This window comes from Seriola dumerili, unplaced genomic scaffold, assembly GCF_002260705.1.
Source record: "Seriola dumerili isolate Sdu_G_001 unplaced genomic scaffold, Sdu_1.0 BDQW01000874.1, whole genome shotgun sequence".
In the NCBI taxonomy this organism is placed as follows: Eukaryota; Metazoa; Chordata; class Actinopteri; order Carangiformes; family Carangidae; genus Seriola; species Seriola dumerili.
Window position 1 is genome coordinate 732,088 of NW_019175129.1, and position 25,590 is coordinate 757,677.

General features: G+C 42.3%; 1 protein-coding gene across 1 annotated transcript; it reads right to left on the reverse strand.

Annotated features, from left to right (window-relative positions):
* Positions 1-57: 57 nt before the first annotated feature.
* On the reverse strand, positions 58-19,332 carry LOC111237490 (chondroitin sulfate proteoglycan 4-like). The gene is made up of 23 exons (XM_022766607.1): positions 19,269-19,332; positions 16,777-16,940; positions 14,962-16,065; positions 14,417-14,827; positions 14,205-14,326; positions 13,875-13,983; positions 12,153-13,481; positions 11,490-11,582; positions 10,647-11,144; positions 9,974-10,108; positions 9,446-9,631; positions 9,098-9,280; positions 8,697-8,873; positions 8,083-8,281; positions 7,778-7,909; positions 6,888-7,063; positions 6,573-6,768; positions 6,085-6,256; positions 5,111-5,257; positions 4,870-5,002; positions 4,502-4,654; positions 3,507-4,088; positions 58-1,191 (listed from the first exon to the last, which is right to left on the reverse strand). The coding sequence occupies exons 1-23, from the start codon at positions 19,330-19,332 to the stop codon at positions 58-60; spliced, it is 7,599 nt and encodes a 2,532-aa protein (XP_022622328.1).
* Between the last annotated feature and the right edge of the window lie 6,258 nt (positions 19,333-25,590).

Consider the following 25,590-nt stretch of genomic DNA (forward strand, 5'->3'; position numbering starts at 1 on the left):
TAGCCTTCACACCAAGAATACACCTCTAAGGCACAGTTCTTCTTTGAATTACCTCCATCAAACCCAGTACTGGTTGTCTTTAAGAGTTGTAGTAGGGGATGTAGATCCCACAGAGGTCTTGAATCCTGCTGTAACAGCTTGGAGTGCATTACCACATGTTACATTATCTCTTTCAATACCTATGCCACCTCTAATATTCCCATCGCCACCTGCTCCATCAGCTTCAAATGGCCCCCAGAAGGTCATCCCAGGGGCCAGACTCCTCCTCCTGGGACTTAGGGGTATCCGCGGTGAGGTAGGGCAGCTTGCAGGGCCAAGAGGGGTGACTACCACAGATGGCATCGCCACACTCCGCTCTGGCCGGCCCAGGTAAGGGCTGCCCTCGGTGGGTAGCTGCACTGCAGCGAGCTCCTGGATGAGCCGCATACGGGCCTTCTCCTTTCGGTGGCGGAACACCAGAATCAAACTCACGAGAATAATGATGAGGAGCAAACAGGCCAGCAGTGGCAGGATAATGAGGAGGGGGTCGGAGGCAGGGCGAGGGAGGACCTCCACGTGAACCAGGTGGGTGTCAGGAGGGTTAGCCGGACCGTGATTGTTTAAGATAGAAGGAGGGTGCGGTTGTGGAGCGTGGCTGTGACCCCCTCCAGCTCCCTCTGGACCACTCCCTGATCTTCCTCCATGACTCCCACCGCGTGTGTGGTTCCCCCAGCGACCGTGAGGCCTCAACCTGTGCTGTGTCCTGTTGTGGTTTTTATGTGACAAAATGTGGGGGTGCAAACCCTCCTCAACCCTGCTGTGCGTTGTGGATCCCCCTCGTCCACCTCCTCTTCCTCCTCCAGTAGTAGTCCTATTATGTGTCGGTAGACGGGTTGTGGTGTGTTCGCGACTTGCACCATCTGCTTTAGTTACAGCACCCAGACCGTGATGCATCTGGTGGTGGGGTAAGATGGTAAAATGAAGCTCACCCTTCGCTGGTTGGACATTACCAGCCCTCACCAGGAAGATGAAAGAATCATTGAGAGGTCTGGCGGGGGTGTGGCCTCGAGCTGTTGTGGGCACTGATTTGTTATCATGGAACTGGTTGTCACCATCACTGAGAGTCTCCTCGATGGCGACTCGGCCTTGCACCACATCTCTGAACGTAAAAGACTTCAGGACCTCGGATGCTTGGTTAGGGTCATAGGTTATCTACATAAATGCACACACAGGCACAGACACACAGCAGAGGAGAGAGTAAACTGAAATTAGATGGTAAGAGTGTAAAGTCATAAACCACTATGGTTATTGAAGTGATCCATTGTATACTGTTCTGAATGGGGTAATCACCTTGTAAACATGCATGTTTTTGGCACTGGTAGTGAGGAAATTTATTAGAAAAACCACCTTGCCTAAAATCTGATATTAAAAATTGTGAAAACCACAAATATGACTAATTTATTTTCGTAAATTCTAATTGCTAGCTAACTAGCGAGCAGCCATTTTGGTGTGACGTCATTGCCTACGTAACGGGGTTGGTTGGGTGCGTTGGCCAGTGAAGACAGTGAAGCATTTCTGAACCGAGTTAAACTGGAAATGGAGGGATTAATAACGTTATCTATCTCTCTGTCTAACCCAAACCCATCCATAGGTACATAGTTACTAGAACTAGTTTTTATAGTCATCTGTCATGAAGTGGCGTTATTGCAGTCCAGGACCAAAAGAGGGCTCCAGTACAATCTGCATAGTATCTAAAATACGTAAATTTCAGTAAAAGGCGAAACATTTCCTTATGCATAAATATATTATTCTGCCTACTGTCGCTACTATTGGTTCATATTGCTGAATTATTATTGTTATGGTTGGTCATGAATAAAACCAGTGCAGTAGCGAGCAGGCAGAGCGGACATCGGTCAATCAAAAATGCGTATTTTGTTGTGAGCCAATTCCGGTGTGGTTAAAAAAAACAAACAAAAAAAAAAAACAAGTCAGGTCTCCAGCGGTTTCCTGGGTGGACGGTCAGACACTTTAGGTTGAAAAAAGTAAGAATTGCTCCAAAAGTTAATTATTGTGCGTTTATGTTGGTTCGTGGTGGGTACGATATTTTTTTTTTAATTTGCCACTACACATGTGTGACGGCTTTTCGGCAGTCGGGCCATGTGAAGGAAAAGCTAGCAAAAAAACTTTATTGCACGCATTGCAAGAAGAAACAAGATAATGGTGAGGAAGATAACGGAACTTTGGATAACGTCTGTGGATTATAACGTTTGGAGTATAATGTCTGGAGTGTCTGAAGTTACCGACTATTGGAAACGGAGTTACGTAAGAAATATTTCTTAGGAAGTTTGTATCAGCTGTGACCTCTTGCTGAGGCATGTACCATGTATGGTGTGGAATGACGTGAGTTTTAGGTGAATACTTTCAGGCCCGAGTATTTTTAATGGTTGTGGTTTTAATTTCTGACAGTCATTTGGGCTGCTATATTGTACAGCCCAACTCTCATCAGTTGATGCTGCAGAGATGCTATGGAAATCTTTAGGCTAGGTGACGTGCGTCGGACTGTGTGTCAGGGTGAGGGGACATCAGGTGTTCATGAGTGCTGCTGTTTGGAGTGAAAGAAGTGTTCAGTGAGAGCTAGAGAGACTCTCACAGAGACTTTGTGGAACTTTATTGCAGTCAATAATGATGTTCATCTCAAACAGATACCAGTACCTGCCGACTTATGTGGGTTGCTACCTGTCTCTTCCCTGCCTGGCTAGCGCGGTTTAGCGCCCTTTCCCTACGGAGGACTGATGCCTCTGCACCGCTGTTGTCAGAGTTTGTAGGCCGGTCAGTAGAGTACATATTATAGGCGGTGAAATTGAAAACAGACGGAGCAACTTCAGGCTTTAGTCTGTTGGTCCGGCGAACAACTAGTTTGACCGACTCAAAGATCTTGTCCTCTAGGTAATCTTCATCCAAAAAATGTTCACTGCAAACCCTGGAGTTAGTGCCCATCGGTGGGCTCTCTCTCTTCAGTGCCGCCAACCAGCGCAGCAGGACTGCTCTTCGTTTCAGCGGCAGTTTATGAAAATGGACAGTTTTGTCCTTGGCTTTAACTCTGTAAAACTCATTTTTACATCCAGGAGCGATACAATAGTGGCCTCCCTTTTGTCTTCTCCTGTCCTGTGGCTCCTCAGTCTCCATCCTTTCACTATCTTCAACTATTTCACTGCCTCAACCGCCAAGCCAACCAACCCCGTGACGTCACAGGTTATAGTGCTGCAAGATGGCGCCACTCTTGCTACGAAAGATGTAACGGATCTTATATTTTCTCTTATATGTTTACATTTGTCATATTTGTTATAAAATTGTTGATTAGAGTGGAAATCCATTTAGTAAATCACGTTAACTTGATTGACTGCTTCATTTCCACTTTAAACTTTCAACCAGAGAGAATTATATGTAAATATTATATCTAAATGAATATGAAAAACAGCTGCATCTTCCTTGAAACCTTATCAAAAGATTACCATGAACAGTTTTACCTTGACCAGTTTTCCATGTTTTGGTGGAGACAGAACCTCAAAGACCGGGTCAGCTCGAGTGATTCTCGCCAGTTCAGAGGCATCGATCATGGCTTTCCCCAATTTCACGGCGATACCACTGGGTACTCTGACCGGCTCCCTCAGGTAGATCAGAGGCCGCACAGTTACCTTCACTGTCTGTGCTGTTACATTTCCGTAATCAACACCAGATGACGAGGCTGACACAGAGATTTGGAAGCTATCCTCTGATTCGCTCAGATCAGTCATGTGATAGACAACGCGACCGAACTGCAGGTCCTCGTGGCTGAAGGTCATGACCTCCTGGTCGTCAATAGCGATGCGTCCGTGGCGAGGGTGTGTGGCGACCGTGTAGGTGATCTTGGCCCGGCTACGACCATTGGTTTGAGCTGCCAGCTGGTTGGTTGTGAGGACCACAGCACTCCTGCCTTGAACCAATGACAGGCCAGTGTTGTTCACCATGGAGACAGAAGGCTTAATCACCTCCAAACTAAACAGTTTGTAGAGTGGACGGTGATAACCGTCGGTTACATTGAAGTAGAAAACTCCTGTCAAGGGCTCACCCTGATGGAGGGAACAGAGGAATCAGAATATATTCATATCTCAAGCTGGTTTAACATCTCCACAAGTTCATTTTCACACCACACAAAATTTAATGGAAATCAAGGGCTACCTGATATTAAATACAATTTGAAATCTATGATCTAATTGACTTTAAGATACATCCATTTCCGTGTCACCAATTTTTGAGACAAGACTTTGGTGACAAATGATGTAGTGGGGAATTAACAAAAAGTGGATTTCAAAGCCCATATGTGTAGCATTTGAAGGCGTTTGTCTTTGGCGACCCCTGGAGGCAGTATCAAGCCACACAGTGACAGACTGCTGCTTTCTCTACAAGCAGAATAATGACATCAGAATAATTTGATGCTATATACTGAGCTGTATAGTCTCCATCATGCAGAGTCACTCTTCACCTGCTGTATAAAGTGAAGCCGGCCATGGTTGACATCATACTGGGTGAAAGAGGTCACCGGCTCTGGTCTTTCCCCCAGTGTCAGGTAGCCGTTGTTGGGCTTACTGATCACGAGGTAGTGCAGCTCCTCTGGAGGGGTGTCATGATCCTCAACCTGGACATGTAGATTGTCAAAGATTATATTTTATAAGACTGTTTGAAAAGAAAATGTCACCAAAAGTTAAACACTGATACTCAAATATTGTTGTTAGTTTAATAAATCTCAGAAGGTAAAACAGTGTGTTCATACAAAAATCTTTTTTATGAGTTCAACAAATAGTGTAAAAATGCCTGCTGACATTTACACCCATTCACTTTTCACTGGCTCACCTGCAGATAGTCTGGACCAAACACAACTCTCTCTCCGACTACCACCTTCATACTCGGGGCTCTGCTCCTGATGAGTGGCGGCTGGTCATTGACTGGTGTCACTGTGATGTTGAACATCTCCGTCACTGCCAGGCTGTCTTTGACTCTGTGATGAGACACTGTGTCTAATGACGAAAAGGAGGATGATGAAGCTGAATAGAGACGGGAAAAGGAGGAGGAGGAAGAGGAGGAATCCGAGGACAAAGCAGAAGAGGAAGATGAGGGGGGGAGATCCAAAGGAGCCACCCAAGCCCGGAAAGTGAAGCTGTCGGTCGTCGTCTCAGAGTCGTCGTGGATGTACATAATGCCAAGTTTATTCAGGGTGATCTGTGAGAAATCTGGTTGATCTCTGGGGAAGGATAAATATTAGAAGACAATAGTTTAAAAAAAGTTTAAACAAAGTTTGTTTAAATAAATTATCCAGAAAGTTAATTTCCAAAAGGATCATTCTGGATATTTTTTACTTTACTCTAATTATATGTATATATACTTATTGGTAGAAATGTTGTCTAAATATTTCTGTCTGCAATGCCTCTTTTATATGTTTAAAAATACAATATAGGGGAGACCGGATATGGTTGTAACATGGGGAGAGCTGTAACACCACCAATTCCACCAAACTGTGATAATACAGGAATCATATGGTTATTTCAGTGTTTACCCACTTCCTGATCCCACATGGTGGTTGTCATGGCTGGAAACAGGCACATGCAGATTCTACAGAGAAGAAACTGATTTTAAAGTAAGAAAGTAATTGTTTTGACCAAGACTATATTTTGTTTAGTACTTATACTATTGCAGGTAAATTCATATGACTTGTATTAGATTAGACTACCACGGTACTGGGGTAAGGTTGTAACAAAGGAACACCATATAGTTGACATCAACTCATGAGGTCCGTGATATTTTTGCAGAAGTTTGAATTGGTGCCATTTGTAGTAAACACATATGGATACTTTTGCTTGTACTTTGATGAGAACTCTACCTCAAAAATTCAGTGAGTTCCAGGTGCTGAAGCAAAAAGTGTTACAACCATACCCAGTCTCCCCTATATTATTTTGGGCGATAAATAAAAATGGATAGAGGCAGGTGCGTCATTCTGTGGAGAAAAGACAAATTTCAATGTTTTGTGGTTTCCTGGCCATATATAGAGACACCAAGAAATGAGCCCAGCACCTGGTGAGGTTATGTCCTCGGATAGACAGAGCCCCGTGACGTGGCAGAGAAATCACACGGTATAGGATGTGATGGTCTTTCCGTCGGGGCTCTGGAACTTTCCCCAGGAGATTGGAGGCATCGAGTTTAGACCTGTCAATCGTGACCCTGCCTCCCTCTGCCACCACAGCACCTGAATGATAGAGGCAAACAGTGTGCTTGTATATTCTTCCTCATGAAAGAGAAGAGTAGATTCAGTGTGAATAAGATGGCTTTATCTTCCCAGAATGCATTCTACTTTAGCTGGAGATTCTGAAAATGGCAAAATATGCTGCTGTTTTCACAAGTTAAAACAATTCTGTAAATGCAAGAGATCTGAAACCTAAGGGAACCCTGACTGTTTTTTCCACCTGTACAAAGATTATCCTGGGAAAACCTTTTTTCACCTGTTCGTAAGTTATAAACACAAGGAAGAAAACTGTTTAGATCTGATTTTAACAGTACAGTACCTGCGTTGTTTAGTAGTCTGGTCTTGTGTTGAGGGTGGTCATGATGTTCGTTGGCCTGGTAGGAGATTAAGAAGGTGAAGGTGTGTGGAGGAAGGAAAGCGGGAGGAGAGGACACAGTGAAAGAGAAATAGTCTGCAGCCGACCATCCCACTGACTCCGGCTTGTTCTGATGGTAAAGGATGACTCCATCATTCACCTGAGAGACAATGACATGAAGAAATCTGTAAATAACAGGTTGCCTTTGGTGCAGAGACAGACAAACTACCATCTCATTTTGCATTCTGTGCATATGCATGCAGTATATAAACCTCCTACCATGCTTTGTGTGAATGTAGAAATGTTTTGTGTAGAGTTGTCAGGCATACGTCTGACCAGACGGCCAAGTTTAGGAGGAGCAGTCACTGTAAACACCACAGAGTGGTTTCTTCTGATATCGCTGACGTCATTGGTTACCACCTGAAGCTCCTGCTCAGAGATTGGTGTCACCGAGCCTTTAAAGGTAACAAAGACACAATGAGAGGAGGCAGTGAATATCCCTGATTGACTGTGGTATCTGTGGACATCTCCCTGCTTGCAAACTGCCACAAAAGGACAGACTAAGACGTGAAATTAATGAATGCATAGGCAAGTGAGTGGCTTTTTGGGGAATTTTTAGAAGCATTTTAAAACATATCATCCTCCAGGAATGATTTACCCAACAAATACTTCACCCTCCTTTGAGCTGTATGTGGTATCAGCTTGGGACAATCAGGGTAATTAGTTTAAACTGGTGTGCAGACATGACTGCAAACAATACAAATTGCATTAATCTTAAAGGGGCATGGTTTTCTGCCTGTGGCATGTGGTGGCAATTGTCGCTTGGCAAACACTTCAGCCATTATTGTGTTTACAATACAAGAGGTTATAATACGCCCTCTGAGCAGCATTACTTCTTCATGGCAGACTGGACGCTACAGTGACTTGTTATCAGGGAGTGACAAGGCAGGCCGGCCGGGGCTGGCTGGTTAGCATGCTAACTTCAGTAGAAGAAAAGAAATGATAGAAATAGAAAGGTTTCCTCTTCAGTTTTCATTTGATAAATAACCAAGTGGAGTAAGGTGAAGCAACAAAGAATACCCTTAGTCCCCTAAATAATCTCATGATCCTGGAGGACCTCCAGGGATTTGAGCCAGGATGTTTTATTGTAGCTGAGTGAGCTGTTGTACCTGGATACACCTCCATTGGATGGTTTTTGTGCATGGTGAGGACCAGAGAGTGGGCTGTCGTGCTGAAGATTTGACGAGGGGCGAAGTTAACACCATCGTTCACCTGGAAGTGAAAGCCACCCGACGATGCACCTACACAAGAAGAGAGCCCGCAAAGTTCATTCTTTCTTCCAACCATTCTTTTGTTTATTCCAGACTCATCTTTTACCCAACAGGCCCCATAAAAATGACACATTTCAGTACAAAATACGCTCTACCTTCATCTAAAAACTAACTTTAATCTGCCCAGCTTCTGCTCAGCTCACCACTGTGCACAAACACCAGCTGTCCACTTTGTATGTAATTCTGGGTGAAGTTCAGGATGTGTCTGGAGGGGGCGCTCTTCAGGGCCAGGTGGCCGTTGCTGGGTGGTGTGACAACAAACTCCAGCCCCTCAGACGGTGTGTCAGAGTCCTCTGCACTGAGATCATTTGTACTGATTTCTGTCACCGAACCCACCCACACCTGAGGAAACAAGAGGAAAGATGGAAAGAAAGGACAGGAAGGCTATTAAACTTAGCTATTAAAAGATTAGTTGGACATTTTCAGCAACATGCTTATTTGCTTTTTTGCAGAGAGTTAGTTAAGAACATTGATACCACTCTCATGTCTGTACACTAAATATGAAGCCACAACATAGAGCTAGAGCCAGGAAAAAAAAAAAAAAAATTTGATAAGAAAGAGAATTGTGAACACGTGGTATTGTTAATTATCAGCAAGAATATAAAATGATACCCATAAATTTGCTAACTAATAATATAGACAGTACAGTATATCATGTCTGTTTCAGCATAATTGCCTGTTTCCCTGAGAAATCCTTTGAAATAAAACAAGACCCTCTTAGTGATTTTGTGATTTCAGAAGTCCGTTCACTTCCCACCTTCAGACCCCGGTTGGTTGTAACGACAGGAGTCTCATCATTGACGGGTGTGACACTGATGTGAACGGTGCAGGGCAGGCTGTGCTTCCTGATTTCTGTCTGATTGGCCACAATGGTGAAGTTATCTCTCTGTGTGTCGCTGCCATCGTGGATATAGGAGATGTACTCACGTTCCACCTGGAAAAAAAGTGTGTGGAGATTCACGTATAAAGATTGATTCTAACATGGCACTATGTATCATCTTTCAGAGATGTGTCTGATTCAATTTAAAAAAAAAAAAGACACTGTGTGTGATTTCTAAATAATTGTGAGGCTAAAAGTTCCTTCTCTTGAGATACACTTTTGGAAAAACGTTTAAGTTTTTTTAACATATAAAATACATATTGTGTGCTCAGTCAAACCTCAGTATGTGTGAAAGCAGTGATGGGCATCCCCGGTATCCGGCTGTGCTCCAAGTGTCCGTGTCGTGGTGGATCGATGACTTGATACAGGAAGTTCATGTCTGAGAAGTGATGATTGGCGACCTTGATTATGTCACAAGTCAACGGCAGGGATGACCCCTCATCCAGGGTCAAGTCAGACACCTGCAGAAACAACCAACAGAAGAAAGTTCTTACTGACTGTTTTTTTTGGTGGGTCACTTGGATCTCCTGGTATGTCGACTGACAAATCAGTGAATTTCTTTCCATTTTCATGCAACTGTTGCCTTTTATCTAAGTTCATCCAACATGTAGATATAGATGCTGTACCTGTAGAGGGAGCAGGATAGGAATGATATCGATCTCCAGCCTGATAGGTCCGACCTTTGTGACCCCGTTGGTTGCCTCCAACAGAACAGAGTCGTTGGTGCTTCCTGTGGACTGCTGATGGTAGACGATCGATCCCTGGTTCAGGTCGTCCTGGGTGAAGGAGGTTGTCTGCTGCTCTCTGATGCCCTGCAGGAAGGAACAGAGAGGACAGACCCATCACATGCTTTTTCTGTGCGACTCTTTTGACACTTAAATGCTGAAGTGTACAACTTGTGGCCACGAGGACATTCTAGTTAAACTAAACGTTTATCACTTTTTTTTTTAAAACATAAAGCTCCAAAAAAAAAATTTTATTTTACAGTCAAATAACGAATATGAAAAGGGGTCACTTGCAGTGACAAACACCTCAGTTATCTCCCATCTCTGCATTCCTCTTTTTGGTTTTGGAACAGACAGTCCCTTGTTTTCTGCATCAGGACAACAAAAGCGCTCCAATGAATCCACACTTAGCTGTAAAGTTGGCTGTACCTGATAGAGGTGCTGCTGTTCTCCATTGTTGTTCAGGTGCTTGTTGATATGGGAGAACCTCTGAAGAAAACCCAGGGTGGGAGGACTTTGGACAGTAAAAATGATCTCTGAGGGCAGGCTGTCCTCGTGGACCACCTGGTGAAAAGAAAACTTAAGAACATATTTGCAAATACAATGGAAATATGCCAGGTTCATTATTACAGGCCTCATTATTAAACAACAGGAAGATGATACAGTATGTACTGTAGAAGATGTGAAGGACAAACCGTACATGCGGAACTATAACAACAGGAATAAACTATAAACCAACAGTGGGTGACCTGTATGGAACAATATACATATCAAATGGACACTATCGATAAAATCTGTTCTGTCTGTTTGGATCTGGAAAATCTACATTAAAGGAAGTCAAAGTGGAGCTGTCATTTTCAGCTCAAGTATTTAAAAATCATTCAAGGAGACTCAGTTTATGACTTGTTGTGTTAACTTGAAAAATGTTACGTACACAAAAAGCCCACATAGGCTAGACCCTGATATACTGTCCAGTCCTAGATGTGAACGACTTATATGCAACAACTAGAGTCTAGAAAGTGAGTTTTGAAAGCCTGTATATCTCAATCTGTTAAAGTAATTAGTGGGTGAATCTTTTACTGTGTTATGATTATTGACTTGCCTCTAAATGTTCTCTGCTTATGGAGACATTCTGTCCTTCTGCCACCACCACTGGACGGTTGCTTATGACCGTTGGTGGCCTCTGATGGCTCTCCAGGAATATTTTTACCGGCACTCCGATGTCCAGATGCACCTCCCTCCTCCCTCTGTCCGGTTGCCTCTCTGTGCTTTTCTCCCTTGCTCTTGCCGTCACATTAAACCAATCTGACAATTCATGGCTGCCATCGTGAAGATATGCCAGGCGCCCTGCCACCAGGTCCCGCTGGGTGAATATTGAAATTGCATCTGCTTCTTTTACAGCATCTTGATCTCCATCATTAAAGCAGAGCACACCGTGTTTAGGTGGAAGGAAGACCTCGAATGTCACTTCCTGTGGGTCTCGTATGTCAAGGTTGCTGAAGACACTGAGGTTAGCGGAGGTCAGGGTGGTGATTCCACCTCGCTGGACCATGAGGCCTGTGTTGTTCTCCACCTGCAAGTAAGGATCCTGGGCCATCACCTGTAACAGCCAGTTACACAACAGAGACAGAAAATAATAATAACAGCAGTCAGTGAATACATAACATCATAGGCTTACTTCTTTTGACACTCATATGCCTTTTGATATTTAATTACTAGCTTAACCATCACATGCACAATTTAAACTGCTGGTGAATAACATGAAAATATAAATTTGGCACAATCACAACTTGAAGACTTAATGTTCATTGTAGTACAACAGTTGAAAATTAGCCACTTGGCTAACACCGGAAATGTTTACAGTGATGCTGACTGTTTCACCAGAAAAGTATAAATAAATGAATAAATCCATAAAATGCATTAAATGTGAAGACATTATAATCACCTCAAGCAGTGTGGAAACATAATGTTTGCCATCTGATACGAAAAGCACAAAACGTCCGAAACTCACTCCTCTGTGGACAAACAATACTTTTTTCTGAGAGAAGAGAGGAGAAGAGAAGAGGAGATGATGAAAGGAAAGGAGAAAAGAATCAGCATGGTTAAAATGAATAAATACATTTAACTAAAATCTTAGTCCAGCAGAGTATCCATCATGGAAAATTTAAAATGCAGAAATTAAAACAAATCAAATGAAGAAATACATTTAAATGCAATACACATTGATATTTGTATTTCCTTTTTATGTCATAATTAAATGAAAAACATACTGTATTACAAGGACAATAACTTTGTTTTCTGTGTTGTGATTTGATTTAATGTGGCATGGAAAACTCATGTTATAATGAAAAATAATGTATTCCATTATTAAAGACAAAAAGCTAAATAACTGTCCTTTTAACAAATGTTTTTCATTGAATTAAGTAACAGTAAATGCATACAGATGCATTGTTTTTGCACACTTATTAAGAGACACAAGGGGGTCATTGATGTCATGACACTGGATCTGAATAGTAAAACAGCAAATATATACTGTATATCTTTAATTTAGTGATTCTAAATATTCTAGCACCTGGATGATGGAGAATCTCAGATAAATCGTGCTCACCTGCTCAAGGTCCCGCTGTGTGAACTCGTACAGCTTGTGACCGGGGTCACTGGCCAGGACCAGCTCTCCCATGGGAATCCCCCTCCGTGTGTACACCAACCAGTTGTCCTCAAAGTCAGAATCATCGTCCCGGTAGCGAAGGTCGTTCAACGTCACCAACCTCTGGCCATCACGGGCCACATGGAAAACTTTGTCAACGACCCTGACAGGTCTCTGATCATTGACAAGCTGCACGGAGATATTAAAGGTGTGTTCGGCTGTGTTTCTATCCTCCTTCTTGCTGGTGTGTTTATGCGGTTTATAAACCACGATTTGAAACGTAAAAGAATCCTGTTTGGTCTCGCTGTCATCATGAACATACATAATCCTCTCCTCCATGATATCCTGATTTGTGAAGCTTACAATGTTGTCATTAATGGACGTTGAGTTGGAGAGATTGATCTTTCTGATCTGCCCATGCTTGGGGCTCACCGTGATGCTGTACTGGACCTCTCGGTTACTTGCTGTCTGAGTGAACAAGATGTCTTTGGTAATGACTTTACTCCCTCCTTCCAGTATCGAAAGGCCTTTGTTTACAATGGTGAAGGCTGTTGACTCAGTTTTTATGTTGATTCTGAAGTCGTAACTTGTCGAGTTGGCGTGTGTTGAAAATACCTGAAAGCTTAATGTGTCTCTTGTGTCATCGAGTAGCCTGTTGAGCAGCTCGTACTTCAGCAAACCATTTGTAATATTCTTCTGGCTGAAGGTTGAGTTCTTTTGTAGAACTTTGTCGTCGAGGAACAGCTGACCTTTCTTTGGTACTGTACGGAGCCTGAAAAAGAGGTTGCTCTCATTGAGTTTGACACCCTTTGAAACTACATGGAGGTCCTCAGGAGTGACAACAGCCGACTGAACACCACTGACCTCCATCTTGCTTCGTGTGACCTTGAAGTGGATCCAGCGAACCACAATAGGGAAAATAACCTCCTCGGTAGCAAGTGAATTGATGCTGATTTTACATTTGAACTGATCAGTGACATTGTTCTGAGTCTGAAGGCCATGGTAAGTGCTGAGGTATCGGATCCGTTCTTTTTCTAAAAGTTTCTGAGAGAACGAGGTTGTAAGTTTCCAGTCGCCACTTGAGTGCAGCCGCTGGAGCTCACCATATCGTGGTGGCTCTGTTATGTCGTATCGGATTTCTGCTGCCTGATCAGCCACATTTACTTGTACTGCGAGATGGTTGGTGGTGATGATGGAAGCCTCGCCTTGGTTCACCTCCAGTCCGGTTTTATTCACCAGTTTGTGTTCGAGTGCCACCGCCATGATCCGCAAAACTACTGTGTTGCTTAACTGTAGAAAGAATAGGGAAGAAGGAAACACCAGAGGTGAGGTGAGGAAGATGAATGAAGAAGAACAAAGAGATGAGAGTAAACAGCAGATAAGGTTAGAAAAGTGTGAGAAAGGGAAACAAGAGATGATGTGAGACAATAAAGGAGAGGAGACCAAGCAAGTGAAGAAAGATGAAAGAAAAGGACACGAGAAGAGGAAGCAAAGGATGAGACAAGGCAACATTATAAGCGGAGAGGTAATAGGATAAAGAGACTCATTGAAAAAGCAAGCCATATATTTCCATTAATCAAGGTCTTGACACTGATAGTTCACTGCTATAACTGGCATAATGGCAACAGATACCTGCAAGTCTCCATAGGTTTATTCCACTTTGGGAAAGATAACATTACGTACCTTCTGCCCGTCGCTGACCCTGAGTGGCAGCCTCGAGGTGGAAACCCCAGTGTGGACAAAGTTGATCTTACCATCCTCCAGATCATGTAGGGAGAACAAGTTAATGGCCCTGGAAGATATATAAAACCCTGTTAACTTCCATGTTCTGTTCTGTTTTAATAGCTGCTGCGTCAACAAGTCTTTGTTCTGTCAAAACCTTTTTCAGGCATCTTTTGTTTTCTGTCTCTGTTCTTACATATACACACACAGCCACTTCCCTAATAGACTTCAATGACTGCTTTTAAGAAGACTTTTGAGGCACTGTAAAGCCTCACAAGCCATAGCAACAACCTGCCGGGGTAATCCTGGTGCTCAAGGTGTCCAGCCTCAGTGTTGAGGTTTCCAAGGGAGCTGAACACCAGCTCTACAGGACTGCTGTCCGGGTCTGACACTCTCAGCACATCTGTTGTTAGCTGGGGACATTGTGGGTGTATTAGTATTTTCATTTTATTATGCTTAATTAACACAAATATTCATACCAACCATCATTCCACTGTGCCTACCTGTCGTTTTGACTTCTTGAGCAGGGTAAAAAGGTTTCCCTCTGGGAGGCTGAGCACAGGGGCATCATTAACAGGACTGATGCTAATATCAAACCGGTGAAGACGGTTGCTCCTCAGAAACACAGGAAGCTCCTTTTTATTGTTGGAGAAGGCTGAAAACATGAAAAAGTCACTCTGGTCCTCTGACCCACTGTGAACGTACATCACCCGGCCCTGCCATAGGTCAAGCATACTGAAAGTCCGGTCCTTCTCCTCGGTTCCTAATGTGATAGTTCTTTCTTGCCCCTCATCGAGCATCCCATCAGGATCTGGTCTGAGGTCCAGCCGGAGCTGGCCGTGAACAGGCTGCTCCTCAATGCGGAACATCAACTGGGAAGGATGGATGCCCAATTTCCGAAAATCCAGATTCACCTGGAAGGGAGTACAAATAGGAACAGATTAATACTACATCGCTCCATATTATTTTTACTGTTATAAAAGAAACCTGTCAAATGACTCAAAGTAAAAACTAGAAGACCAGGTCAGCAGGAGACAATAAGTCCTACCTTCATGTGTTTGGGCTCCAGTGGTGCTCGGCCTCCTTCTGCTACCTCTAGCGTTCTCAGCAGTAAAAAGTTAGGGTTCTTCTTACTGTTGCTAATTGGTTGTGAGGTTGTAAAATCTAACTCAGGACGGTCTGTTGGGCTGATGGTGGTCGCTGTCACAAGGGCTTGCCCCGTCTTACAACCTACAGTGATGTCCTTGGTGATGGCAGCATGAGGGAGACCCGTTCTTTGAGTGTTCACCCTAATTTCTCGGAGGCAGCCTTTAAAGGAGCCTCCTCCTCCAGACGAGGCAGAGAACAACCCAGCTCGCCGTGCCTCTCCCAGAGCTTCTTCGTTCAGCCCTCCCAGGAGGAGAGGCCCTTTGAGCTGGATGACTTGGAGCTCCAGACTCAGGTCAGCCTTGATTAACTCCTTGTCTACCTTCAGGTGGATGCTGTGGGGTAGCAGGTGCAGCTGGATGGGGTACCAGGTGTGGTTGCTGTGAACATGTGTTAGAGAACGCAGCTCAGTTTTACTCCCCTCTCCATTTCCTATTGTTGCCACCAGGTAACCATCTATGATCTCTATGGCTACAAACTCTCCCTGGTTGCCAGAGCTGTACAGGATAATGCCATCTTCTTCTCTTGCAGAGGGGTGAAGTTCACATTCAAACAGTCCCTCCTGTGGCACCTCCCATGGTGGGAGTGAGATGAAGGCTTTGGAGCTGAAAAAACTGACCGGATCTTCTTCTGTCGCAGAAAGCTGCGGACTACAGCCCAGTGACACCTCATGGATGCTCTTGTACCCAGAATATGGCCTTAGACTGGACAGCAGGTTATGTTCATTGAACACAAGTTCATCCACACAGCCTCTAAACCCCGTGGAGGTGTTGAGAAGGTATGGATGATCCAGACCAGCTGCTCCGCCAACAAAGAGTCCATCCTCCACACTGAGCTCCAGATCTGGTCCTGGCATACGGAGGCTAGTGTGAGAATTTCGATCCACGGTCATGGTGACATTATGGCGGTCGTGGGTCAGCTCCATAGAGTGCCACCCCAGGTCACTAAGTTGGATGCCCTTTTCTGAGCGTAGTGAACGCTCACCTGAACCCAGGTCTAGGCGTGCCTAAGGGATGAAGGAGGAGGCAAGGAGGGAAGGGGTGAGGAAAGGAGGGATAATAGGTGACAACCAAGAGGTATGAAATTAAACTCTCTTATTTCTGTTTCTATGCTCAGACCATAATTTGAGGGACAAAAAGTGACAATAAAAGCAAAAACTGTTAAACGTAGACATGGTGACTACATCTTGAGTGTATAAATTTTAAAACAAAATCAAGGGAGCTATTAGCTGTAGATTAAATAATTATTCCACAAAGAAATATATCACGAGTAGCTCCCTTGCCTTGTACTTAGAGCTTTCATTAAACTATTGTGGTCTTCTCTCTTAACCTGGTCATGAAGGAACTTGTCCTGAAATGCAGCCTGTGCCAAAGGGTTTTTTTTTTTCTCTCTGCAAGCAATCCGACACCAAGCTGTGTGTGTTCAGTCTTCTCTCGGGCTCTCCTCGTGATAGTAAATGCCAACATATGAGTTAAAATGGCCAGGGGACAAATATTTCCTCTTGTTTTGAAAGTGTGAGGTATTTTTATGTGAGCGTCTCTAGACAGCCATTATCGTAAAATCCAAATAGTGTTGCCTTGCCAAAGCATAAACTGATTTCCTCTCATAATATCTTTATCCTTTAAAATTAACATTCAGCACATTTGTCTTGCTTTCATCCATGACTAGATTCATGGCAAAACTTTCCTACTATACCCTAATATGTGCTATTACCTACCTGCAGACGCCCAGAGATCAGCTCCAGCAGCAAGTAGTCTCTAGGTCCTGCTGCCAAAAACAGCAGCCCTGCCTGACTGGAGGTTCGAAATCGGACATGGAGCAAGGTCTGAACGGATGCCTCCACTGTCCGCAGGTGGATGTAGCCATCACCGTAGAAGGACACTGTGACAATGAAAAAGAAGCCAGATGAGAAGTTGAGGTCAAAGTTGTGGCCAGATCAAGTATGCTTATTCATCAATCCAAAACCGTTTCATTCATGTCCTGAAATACAGTGGGTAGTTACAATATCGCCAGTGCAATCCAGTCCAATGGTCCAAGTTAATTTACTGAAGCTTCCAATTTTAAATTAAGTCCAACTCATTAAAGTGAGAATGCTAAATGCTGGTTCAAGTCCTGGTTCACTCTAATGAAGGCATAGGATGCGTAATAATTCAGGCTATAGTTTGTGTTGTGTGAAGTTCAATCTGGACTGTCTGTCTCGCAGCCTCGTCAGTAAACATTAACTTTGTTTCAAACATGTTTTCATTTTCTTCTTTTGCTTCTCATCTTTCTTACAGTTTATTATGAGGCTAAAAGACATGCTGCAAATGTGTCCCATGCTGACATATTCTATTACTTTTTAACATTTACATTCTAAGCTATATCCGATTCAAACATATCAACCGATATTGAAACTAACATTTGGTAAATGCCAAAGGAAAGACTATTTGATTAATCTGTATTGACTGTTTTGTCAATCTGGTGTCTACTCTGCACTTTACACTATCTGAATTCAATTAATGACAACTAATGCATCCTGGAGCGGGTCATCCTGAAATGTTCTGATGCTAAATAGACTTCACTGCTGACCCAGATGACGCAGACTGAACTAGTTGTACAAACATTTGTCAATGGCAGAGCTGCTTCACAAATAAGCGTCCGGCGTCGTGGTCCAAATGTAAATTAAAAGATATTTCATTCATGACACGGCATTCATGATGTTGTACCTTCATGTCAGATATGAAATGAAATGTCTAGTTTGAATTTAAGGCTATCTAGCTAATGGTAAAACAAGACTAACAGTCTACAGCCATGCTATAAGCCCTGTAAGGCTGTACTCATTCCCACATTTATGTTTAATGATAAGTCAATATGTAATTACAATGTATTGTATTGTATTTAGTAGTGAGGCCAGTGTACCACACACATCTGTAAATGAAAAAAAGTAAAGCAGTCTATTTTGATTGATTTGACCTACAAAACAGCAGTACTGGAGCATTTTGTCAAAATGACTGTCCATTCATTGAAACCGTAATTCAATTCAATGAATAAAGGTCAGGGGAACGTGTGTGTGTGTGTGTGTGTGTGTGTGTGGATGGGTGACAACTCTCCAAAAACAATCAGTACAGCAGTGCAGTGGGACTGAAAAGAAGTACTTAAAAAAAAAGTAAATACAAAAACAGTTTTAGACTCTTACCAGCTTTCTTTTCTTTCTTTTTTGTATCTGTGAAACATGGTTCCTGATTGAGTAGAATGTGAATAACAGACATTTCATACAAATTGGTAGGAATTTGCTTTTAAGAAGAGACAGAAAACAATGGAAAAATAATCATCTTTTACATCTGTTCTTCTGCATTTCATTATTTTTTATTGTTTTTTGGGGGCTTTAATCTTCTGCCTACAAATTGTATTATTTTTCAAAATAGTTTTCATAGTTTATTATTTTACTGCCTTTAAATCCTTTTGAAACTGGAAATGCACCACCTGCAAAAAGTAAAGTTGATTATCAAGGAAATTATTAGGTGTTAAAAGACTGGTCCTAAAGAGAAGTACTCAGTCAGCAGACTGGCCCAGCATGCCGTTCTGCATAAAGCCTATAAGCCCGCTGTCAGTGTAACCCATGTCTGTCCATCTATCTCTAATCTGCCTCTATGATACCAGTGAACACTGGATTATTAGTAATCTTCCTACAGTCACAGACACACCTATGAATGCAGGTCTTTTATGCACTCTCATGAACAGGTGTAAGGATGATATAGAGACATGAGCGACTGCCTGAGGCAATGCTGCTAGCCAGCCAATAAACATTTTTTCCTGTACAACTAAAATCACAGTCTAGGAGCGTATCAGGCATCAGGTCAGTTAATCATGTCCCTTTGCAAAACATAAGTAGCTGCAAGCATGCAATCAAAATATAATCCAGTATCCAGCAGTGTCCTGCCATATGTCTACAGACAATATTAGACTGGATTAGGAATTTACTTCAGGACAACCACAACAGCTTGTGTGTGAATGTTAAGTGTTAACATTAATAGATTTACACTCACGACCAATAATAACTGTATTTTTTACACACTTCTATGGGGGGGAAACTATTTACAGTGTTACCAGTTATATTATAGTGATGCAACAAATCATTAAACAGTAACATTGTAACATATTAGTTTTCAGTTTTAAGTTTTACATCTGTCATTTAGGAGGAGTGATTTTCTCTCCTCTGCAGCACCTTACCTCCATAAACTTGTCGTGTGGAAATCAGCAGGAGCACAAACAGATCAGCCACAAAACTCCCCATTGTTAGTTAGGCCTTTATCATCTAACTTGCATTCAGTTAAGCGCAACATCTGGCTGCCTAACTACGCCATCCATTGTCTTTTCCACTACTGCCAACTTCCAAGTAGCTTCTGCTTGCTTTGCTGGCTTTGGATTACAGCCTTTAAAAAAAAATGTACCTGTGCTGGTGAGCTGAGAACGGTGAGGTGGAGCTCCACCCTCCGATCCTCCCCTCACCCCGTCCACACAGAGGAGCTGGCTGTTGCAGTGCTCAGTACCAAACATCAACACATGGGGGAGGTGTCACAACACGAACAGAGACAGAAGGGGAAAAAAAAAAAAAAAAAAGTGTTGAAGTGCTTTGTAGAAAGTGCAGCAGACTGTGTGTATTCTTGGATATCAGATCACCGTCTGTTGTAGATACAGCTGAGACTTATTCTGAATGGTAGTATATTCTGAATTGAATCCATCCTTAGTTTAGCTCATAACAACCTGACTGTCATGTGGTGAGGAAAAACTCAGAACAAGCTGCTGTCACACACAAACATTCAATTTTTTATGATGACTGTTTATTTCCTTGTAGCCAAGTGAGATTATGTGTCGCAAACTACTCAAGTAGGCCTACTCATTTTTTTTTTTTTTGGGCATCACTGAGAAGCTGGGTAAGCATGGCCTAATGTAGTTGTAAGTGGCTGAAAGAGTAACCATAACTCCATCTGTGGTCATCAGTAAGTGGGGGCTGCCATATTATCAGATAAAGAATAGCACTATAGTAAAACAGTTGTAATAATATAAGCTGTTAAGTTATAATTGATAAGTGTTGGGTGCAATTGATTTACATACTGCTCATAAATGCTAAATAATGGTGGTTGTAGTACAGTGTTACCTGAAACAGGAGTTTCATAGTTCAAAGGGCCAATGTGACATACTGGCTGCAACAGCACGACCCCCTGCAAACCAACCACTCTACAATTTACTGAGGCTATATTTTCTCATCAGGAGTTTTTGACAAACCACTCTTTACAAAAAGGGAAAAGGCTCAAAGCAAATTACATGAAAAGTCTCCTACATGGGCCATTACAGTAAAACTCTGGATCACTCTAATCAGTGCTTTTTTTAAATGAGTTGAGCACAGCTGCTTAGAGTGCAACTTAACACTAAAGCCACTTTATCCACTTTATTATGATTCTGACAGTCTTTAGTCTCCATTTATACAATATTGATTAAAACTGCGCTCTAGACCAGAATTATTTATTATTTGAAAACCTGACATAGTGCAGTGATAGTCCAGGTACATATAATGGGTGTAAATCTATATTGTTTTCTGCCCGTTCACCTCCTATCTGTGAAATTTGCTGCCTGTCACTGTGTTTTTATGTGCACTAGCATGGAGCTGATGTATAAACACAGGGGAGACAATCAGGGAAATGAGGAACAGGTGTGTAGGTAGGCGGTGATGTTCCAGTGATTGGGAATAGGAAACAGGTGAGCAGGTGGCTCTGGGAGCAGGAGGAAGGTCCGAGGACATCTGGTGGCAGGGTGCAGTATGACAGGAGACATACAACATGGGCTGAGACAGGAATCATGACAATACAGTACATTTACTGATTTAAAAATGTTCTCAAAAAAGTAGAAGCGCACAAAAAAGATACCTGGTTATAGTTACAACAACGTCTGTAGTTAGTTACTTTCTATGCAGTGAATTAAGTGAAATGAATAGCCTTGCAGAGATGGATAGAAAATGAAATACAGAGGAAGAAAACACTGATGTGAGGATTGAAAAGGAAAAGCGAGTGTGCAAAATTGCTAAAACAGAAGAGAGACAGAGGAAGTAAAAGGGAATGAAAGGTTAAAGGCGGGAAATAGCTGGTGGCTGATTGAAGTGAAGTGGAAGTTTGGGTGTGATTGTTCAAACTGCAGGACACACTCCCTAGTCTGTATCCTGAACCCCTCCCACCCTCTAACCTACCACCTCCACACACACACACACACACACACTAATGTGCTATTAAGTTGTAGCTTGAGAGAGAGTTAGGTCCATTAAAAAGAAAGAACACATGAAGGCTTTTATTCAGCTGCTGATTCAAGCTCGGCTTCTCAGCTTGGTTCGCACATGAGAGGAGTGCTGTGTTTAGGTTTAGTTCCCAGGAAGTTGAATAATAGACTCTGTCGCCTGGTTTCTTAAACGAAGGGGTCGCACCCAAAATGGGTCACAGTTCAGCTGGTGATGGGTCCTCTCATGACGAGAGTGGTGTTTTTAATGAGCCTGGATCCCACGCTGAGAGGATTACCGTCTTGTCTTTTACGCTGCTTTAAGTCTTTAAAGCTAAACTAGCAGACCAGGGCCAAAAACAATGTTTATATTGAGGTCTGATTTATACATTTTATATTAACTGATCCTTTCTCTGCGTCAGGACACTTTTGTAGGGGGCATTCTGATACTAATGAATGAAAAAATATTTTCTATCTTTACATATAAAAACAAACTAATCATATATAAAAGGTTATGCATAAAGTGCTATAGCTCACCAAGCCTACGCCTTTAATTAGCATGTGGTGCTATATGGTAAAAATCTGATGAAAACTATAGTGTTTTGCTCCAGTTCATAAACAGTTTTTGCCTTCCTTAAGTCTTTTTTTGGGGCATTTTTGCCTTGACATCGACACTAAAGTGGTGGCAGGAAATGAAGGCGTAAGCAAGAAAGTACAGTGGGGATTTGTCTTACTGTAAACTGTCCATCTCATTACTTGTATTACCTGCCCCGCTGGACTCAGTTAAAAGGCTGTGACTAATTGTGCCGCTGTGGAAAGAAAAATGTTATAATAACTGGTAGGATGGTTGCCAAAGCGCCAAAACCTCCCACCTGCAACCTCTTGGATAATAAAGAAGTCCCTCTGTATGAAAATTCACCTGATTAACTAGCAAGATAAAACAAAAACATGTTTGTGTGATTTTGATTTTCTCTCTCTTTAAAATAGAACTATGTTGAATCTCCTACTACTGAATATGGTAAAAACAGGTTGCATGGTGTACAAATATTTAACAGAAAGGAGTTCACACACCCTGTAAATGGTTGGTGGCTTTCTGAGAGCAGAGTCCAGGACTATTAAACTGTTATAATACAAAGTAGAGAACAGGAACCACCTGGATGAGGATAAGGCAGACGGCATAGACCAGGAAGAGTTGCAGGATTGGGACTGATTTAACTCCAGCAGCAGCTAAAACAACAAAAACACACAGCACAGCTGGATGGACGGGCCTCAAAGGTCCCTGGTTCTTACCCTGTCACCAACACACCGACGCTGTATGTTCAACTGAACATGTGGAGAAAAGAAAACAGAAAGCCAAACCCGCTCCCCTCTTGGAAAAATAATGGATGACAATCTCTCTTCGCTTCCCATTCCCATCCTTCCCCGTGTTGGCGTGTTGGTTCATGCTTGTACACTCCTGTTTGATAAAGATCTATTGATTTTGATTTTTGAGTTGCTAAATAAACTATAAAAAAGAACAAAAGGCCCACCACATCATCCACCTGTGCAGCAGAGATGAATCGGTCAACATGTTTTAATACAGAAGTAAAAAAATAAATTAAAAAAAAGTTAATGGAAGAAAGCTTAAAATCCTGTGTGGGCTCCACTGTAAACCTTGGCCTGAGCCTTTAGTCCATTTCCAGTATAAATACAGTAATTAAGTGACACATCCATTTTCTATTTATGAGCTGGTTGCATAAGAACACAGGCAGAGAGAGAAAGAGGCTGTAGTGAGAGGCCAGAGTCTGAGACAGAGAGAAGAAGAGATGCAGGAGGAGTATAGAAAGAGGCTGTCAGAGAGATTTAGAGGGTCAAGATCCACAGATAGACATTCAGTTAGAAAGGACATTAATTAACAAGCTGCAGATTTTCTTTGCTCTGGGCATTTTTAGCATTTAGCTTAAATATCACGGCATTTTTAACGAAACTCAACAAAGAGCAGCTCAGGACATTTGATCTTGTCTGGTGGGTGAGTACTTGTTTGTGTGTGTGTGTGTGTGTGTGTGTGTGTGTGTGTGTGTGTGTGTGTGTGTGTGTGTTTGTGTGTGTGTGTGTGTGTGTGTGTGTGTGTGTGTGTGTGTGAGGGAAGGAAGCCAGGGAAGGAGCTTGATCAACTATCATTCATTAGGTATAGTCTTTCCATGCATGGCAACTACAAGTCACATTAAGACGTAACACACACCATACCATTCACAGTCAGCACACTTTGTTCTGTGTGTGTGTGTATGTGTGTGTGTTTGGTGTGTGGGTATGAGTATCCCATCTCTAGAGGCACCTCTTCAAATGTTTAGGGGAACTTTTCAGATATTTGATATTTCTCTGTTAACACACGCAACGCGATTCTGGGAACAGCTGCTACCTTTGCTTGGGGACACCTTAGGGTCTTTGTTTGCGAGTGTGTGTGTGTGTGTGTGTGTGTGTGTGTGTGTGTGTGTGTGTGTGTGTGTGTGTGTGTGTGTGTGCGCTCACATAAGCAGGAAAGTGACTGAGTTGTGAGTCACTTTGAGTCACAGATACTTTATTTAGCTCACTTGTTGAAAGAGAAGACATAATAAAAGACAAGAAGAGAAAATGACTATCACAGACAGGATAAGAAAATATAACATAAGATAAGTAGATTTTCAAATTAAATTATTTGCCAAAGAATAAAAATAGTATTTGCAGCTACAATAGCCATAAAATAGCACCATAGCTACAGTATATTTAACTTACCCCTGATCCTCTCCCATTCAGTCTTGTTTCTGATCTAATCCTGTCAGTTTTCAAATGTTGCAGGTTCTTACACACTCTGAAAAACAAGACAATGAAAATGAAAAAATACAGAAAAACATACTATCAACAGAAATACAAATGAACAAGACTAAAAGTCTACAGCCATGCTAGCAGTTCTGTGAGGCTAAAGTGAATGTTAGCATGCTAACATGCGTACAGTAACTTTGTCAACATGCTGGTGTTTCTGTTGCAGGAAGAATGGGATGTACGTTTGGGAGGTTAACATAATAATAAAAGAGAAAAGTAAAATGTTAGTGTGCACATCCTCAGTACAGACAACAGACATTTCTCACTTGTCATTGCAGGAAAAGCACAGGTGGAACTAATGACATTAACAATGGCTCAGCTCCATTGAGGGGCCCTGAAACAGACTAAACTAAGGGGTGTAGCTTGCATTTATGTTATTATCAACACCATTTATGTTGCTGTACTTTTTCTGCTATGACATATCCAAATGTCAACTATGAAAAAGAATACCTGTAAGCGATGTGTACTGACACAAGATAATATCTCTGACATTAAAAATGTGCAACACTTATTACGAGATTAATTGGCTCAAATCCCTTTCAACTACATTCATGTTCCTCTCCTCCTTATCACCCCATAAAACATGGATAGTTCTGACAAAACAAAGACAGGCAACTTCTGCAATATCAGCACTCACAATGAGGAGTGACGGGAAGGGAAAATGCCTAGAAGGAAGGATGGGAAGGGATAAGAGGAAACAACCTTAGCATTTTGTTTTTCCAAAATGGTAAGAAAGTTGAAGACATGGAAGAAATCTGATCACAAGTCAGGAGGTTGTGGTCTTCAATGTTCTCTTTTTTCCATGTTAAGTCAATAAACCCGAACCTTTTTTCAAAAAAGTGCATGAGGAGATCACGTCATAAATTTTCTGAGCACTTAACGCTTTGAACTCACACGCGAAGCTCACAAGGATACGTACTCACTTTCAAACACAGATACATGCGTGCAGATATTCACATGAAGTCCTTACAAGTCACACGTACCATTTTGCTTTCTCTTTTGCACACACACACACACACACACACACACACACACACACACACACACACACACACACACACACTGTTCTCCTGACACAATATCATGCTTTCAGCAGAGGATTGTTTTTCTCCCATTTCAACTTTTCCTGTGACAAAGTTCAGTCCCCAAACACAATGGCTGCCAGCAGCTGTTGGACTGACTCACTGCCAAACCATTTGACCATGTGCAGCTTATCGGATAATTTAACATCATTAAAGACTTGTAAGCAAAACATCATCTGAGTCACTGCTTCTGTCTTAGTCACAACAACACGAGCTTGGATTATGAAAAAGAAATAACAGTCTCTGTTCGTCATGTCACTTACGAAGCTGCACTTCGAGAAGCTTATTGATTGATGCTTATTGTGATCAATGACATGCACAGGACATGGTAGTTTAACTGTGTGACGCGCTGTCACAACTTTGCGGCT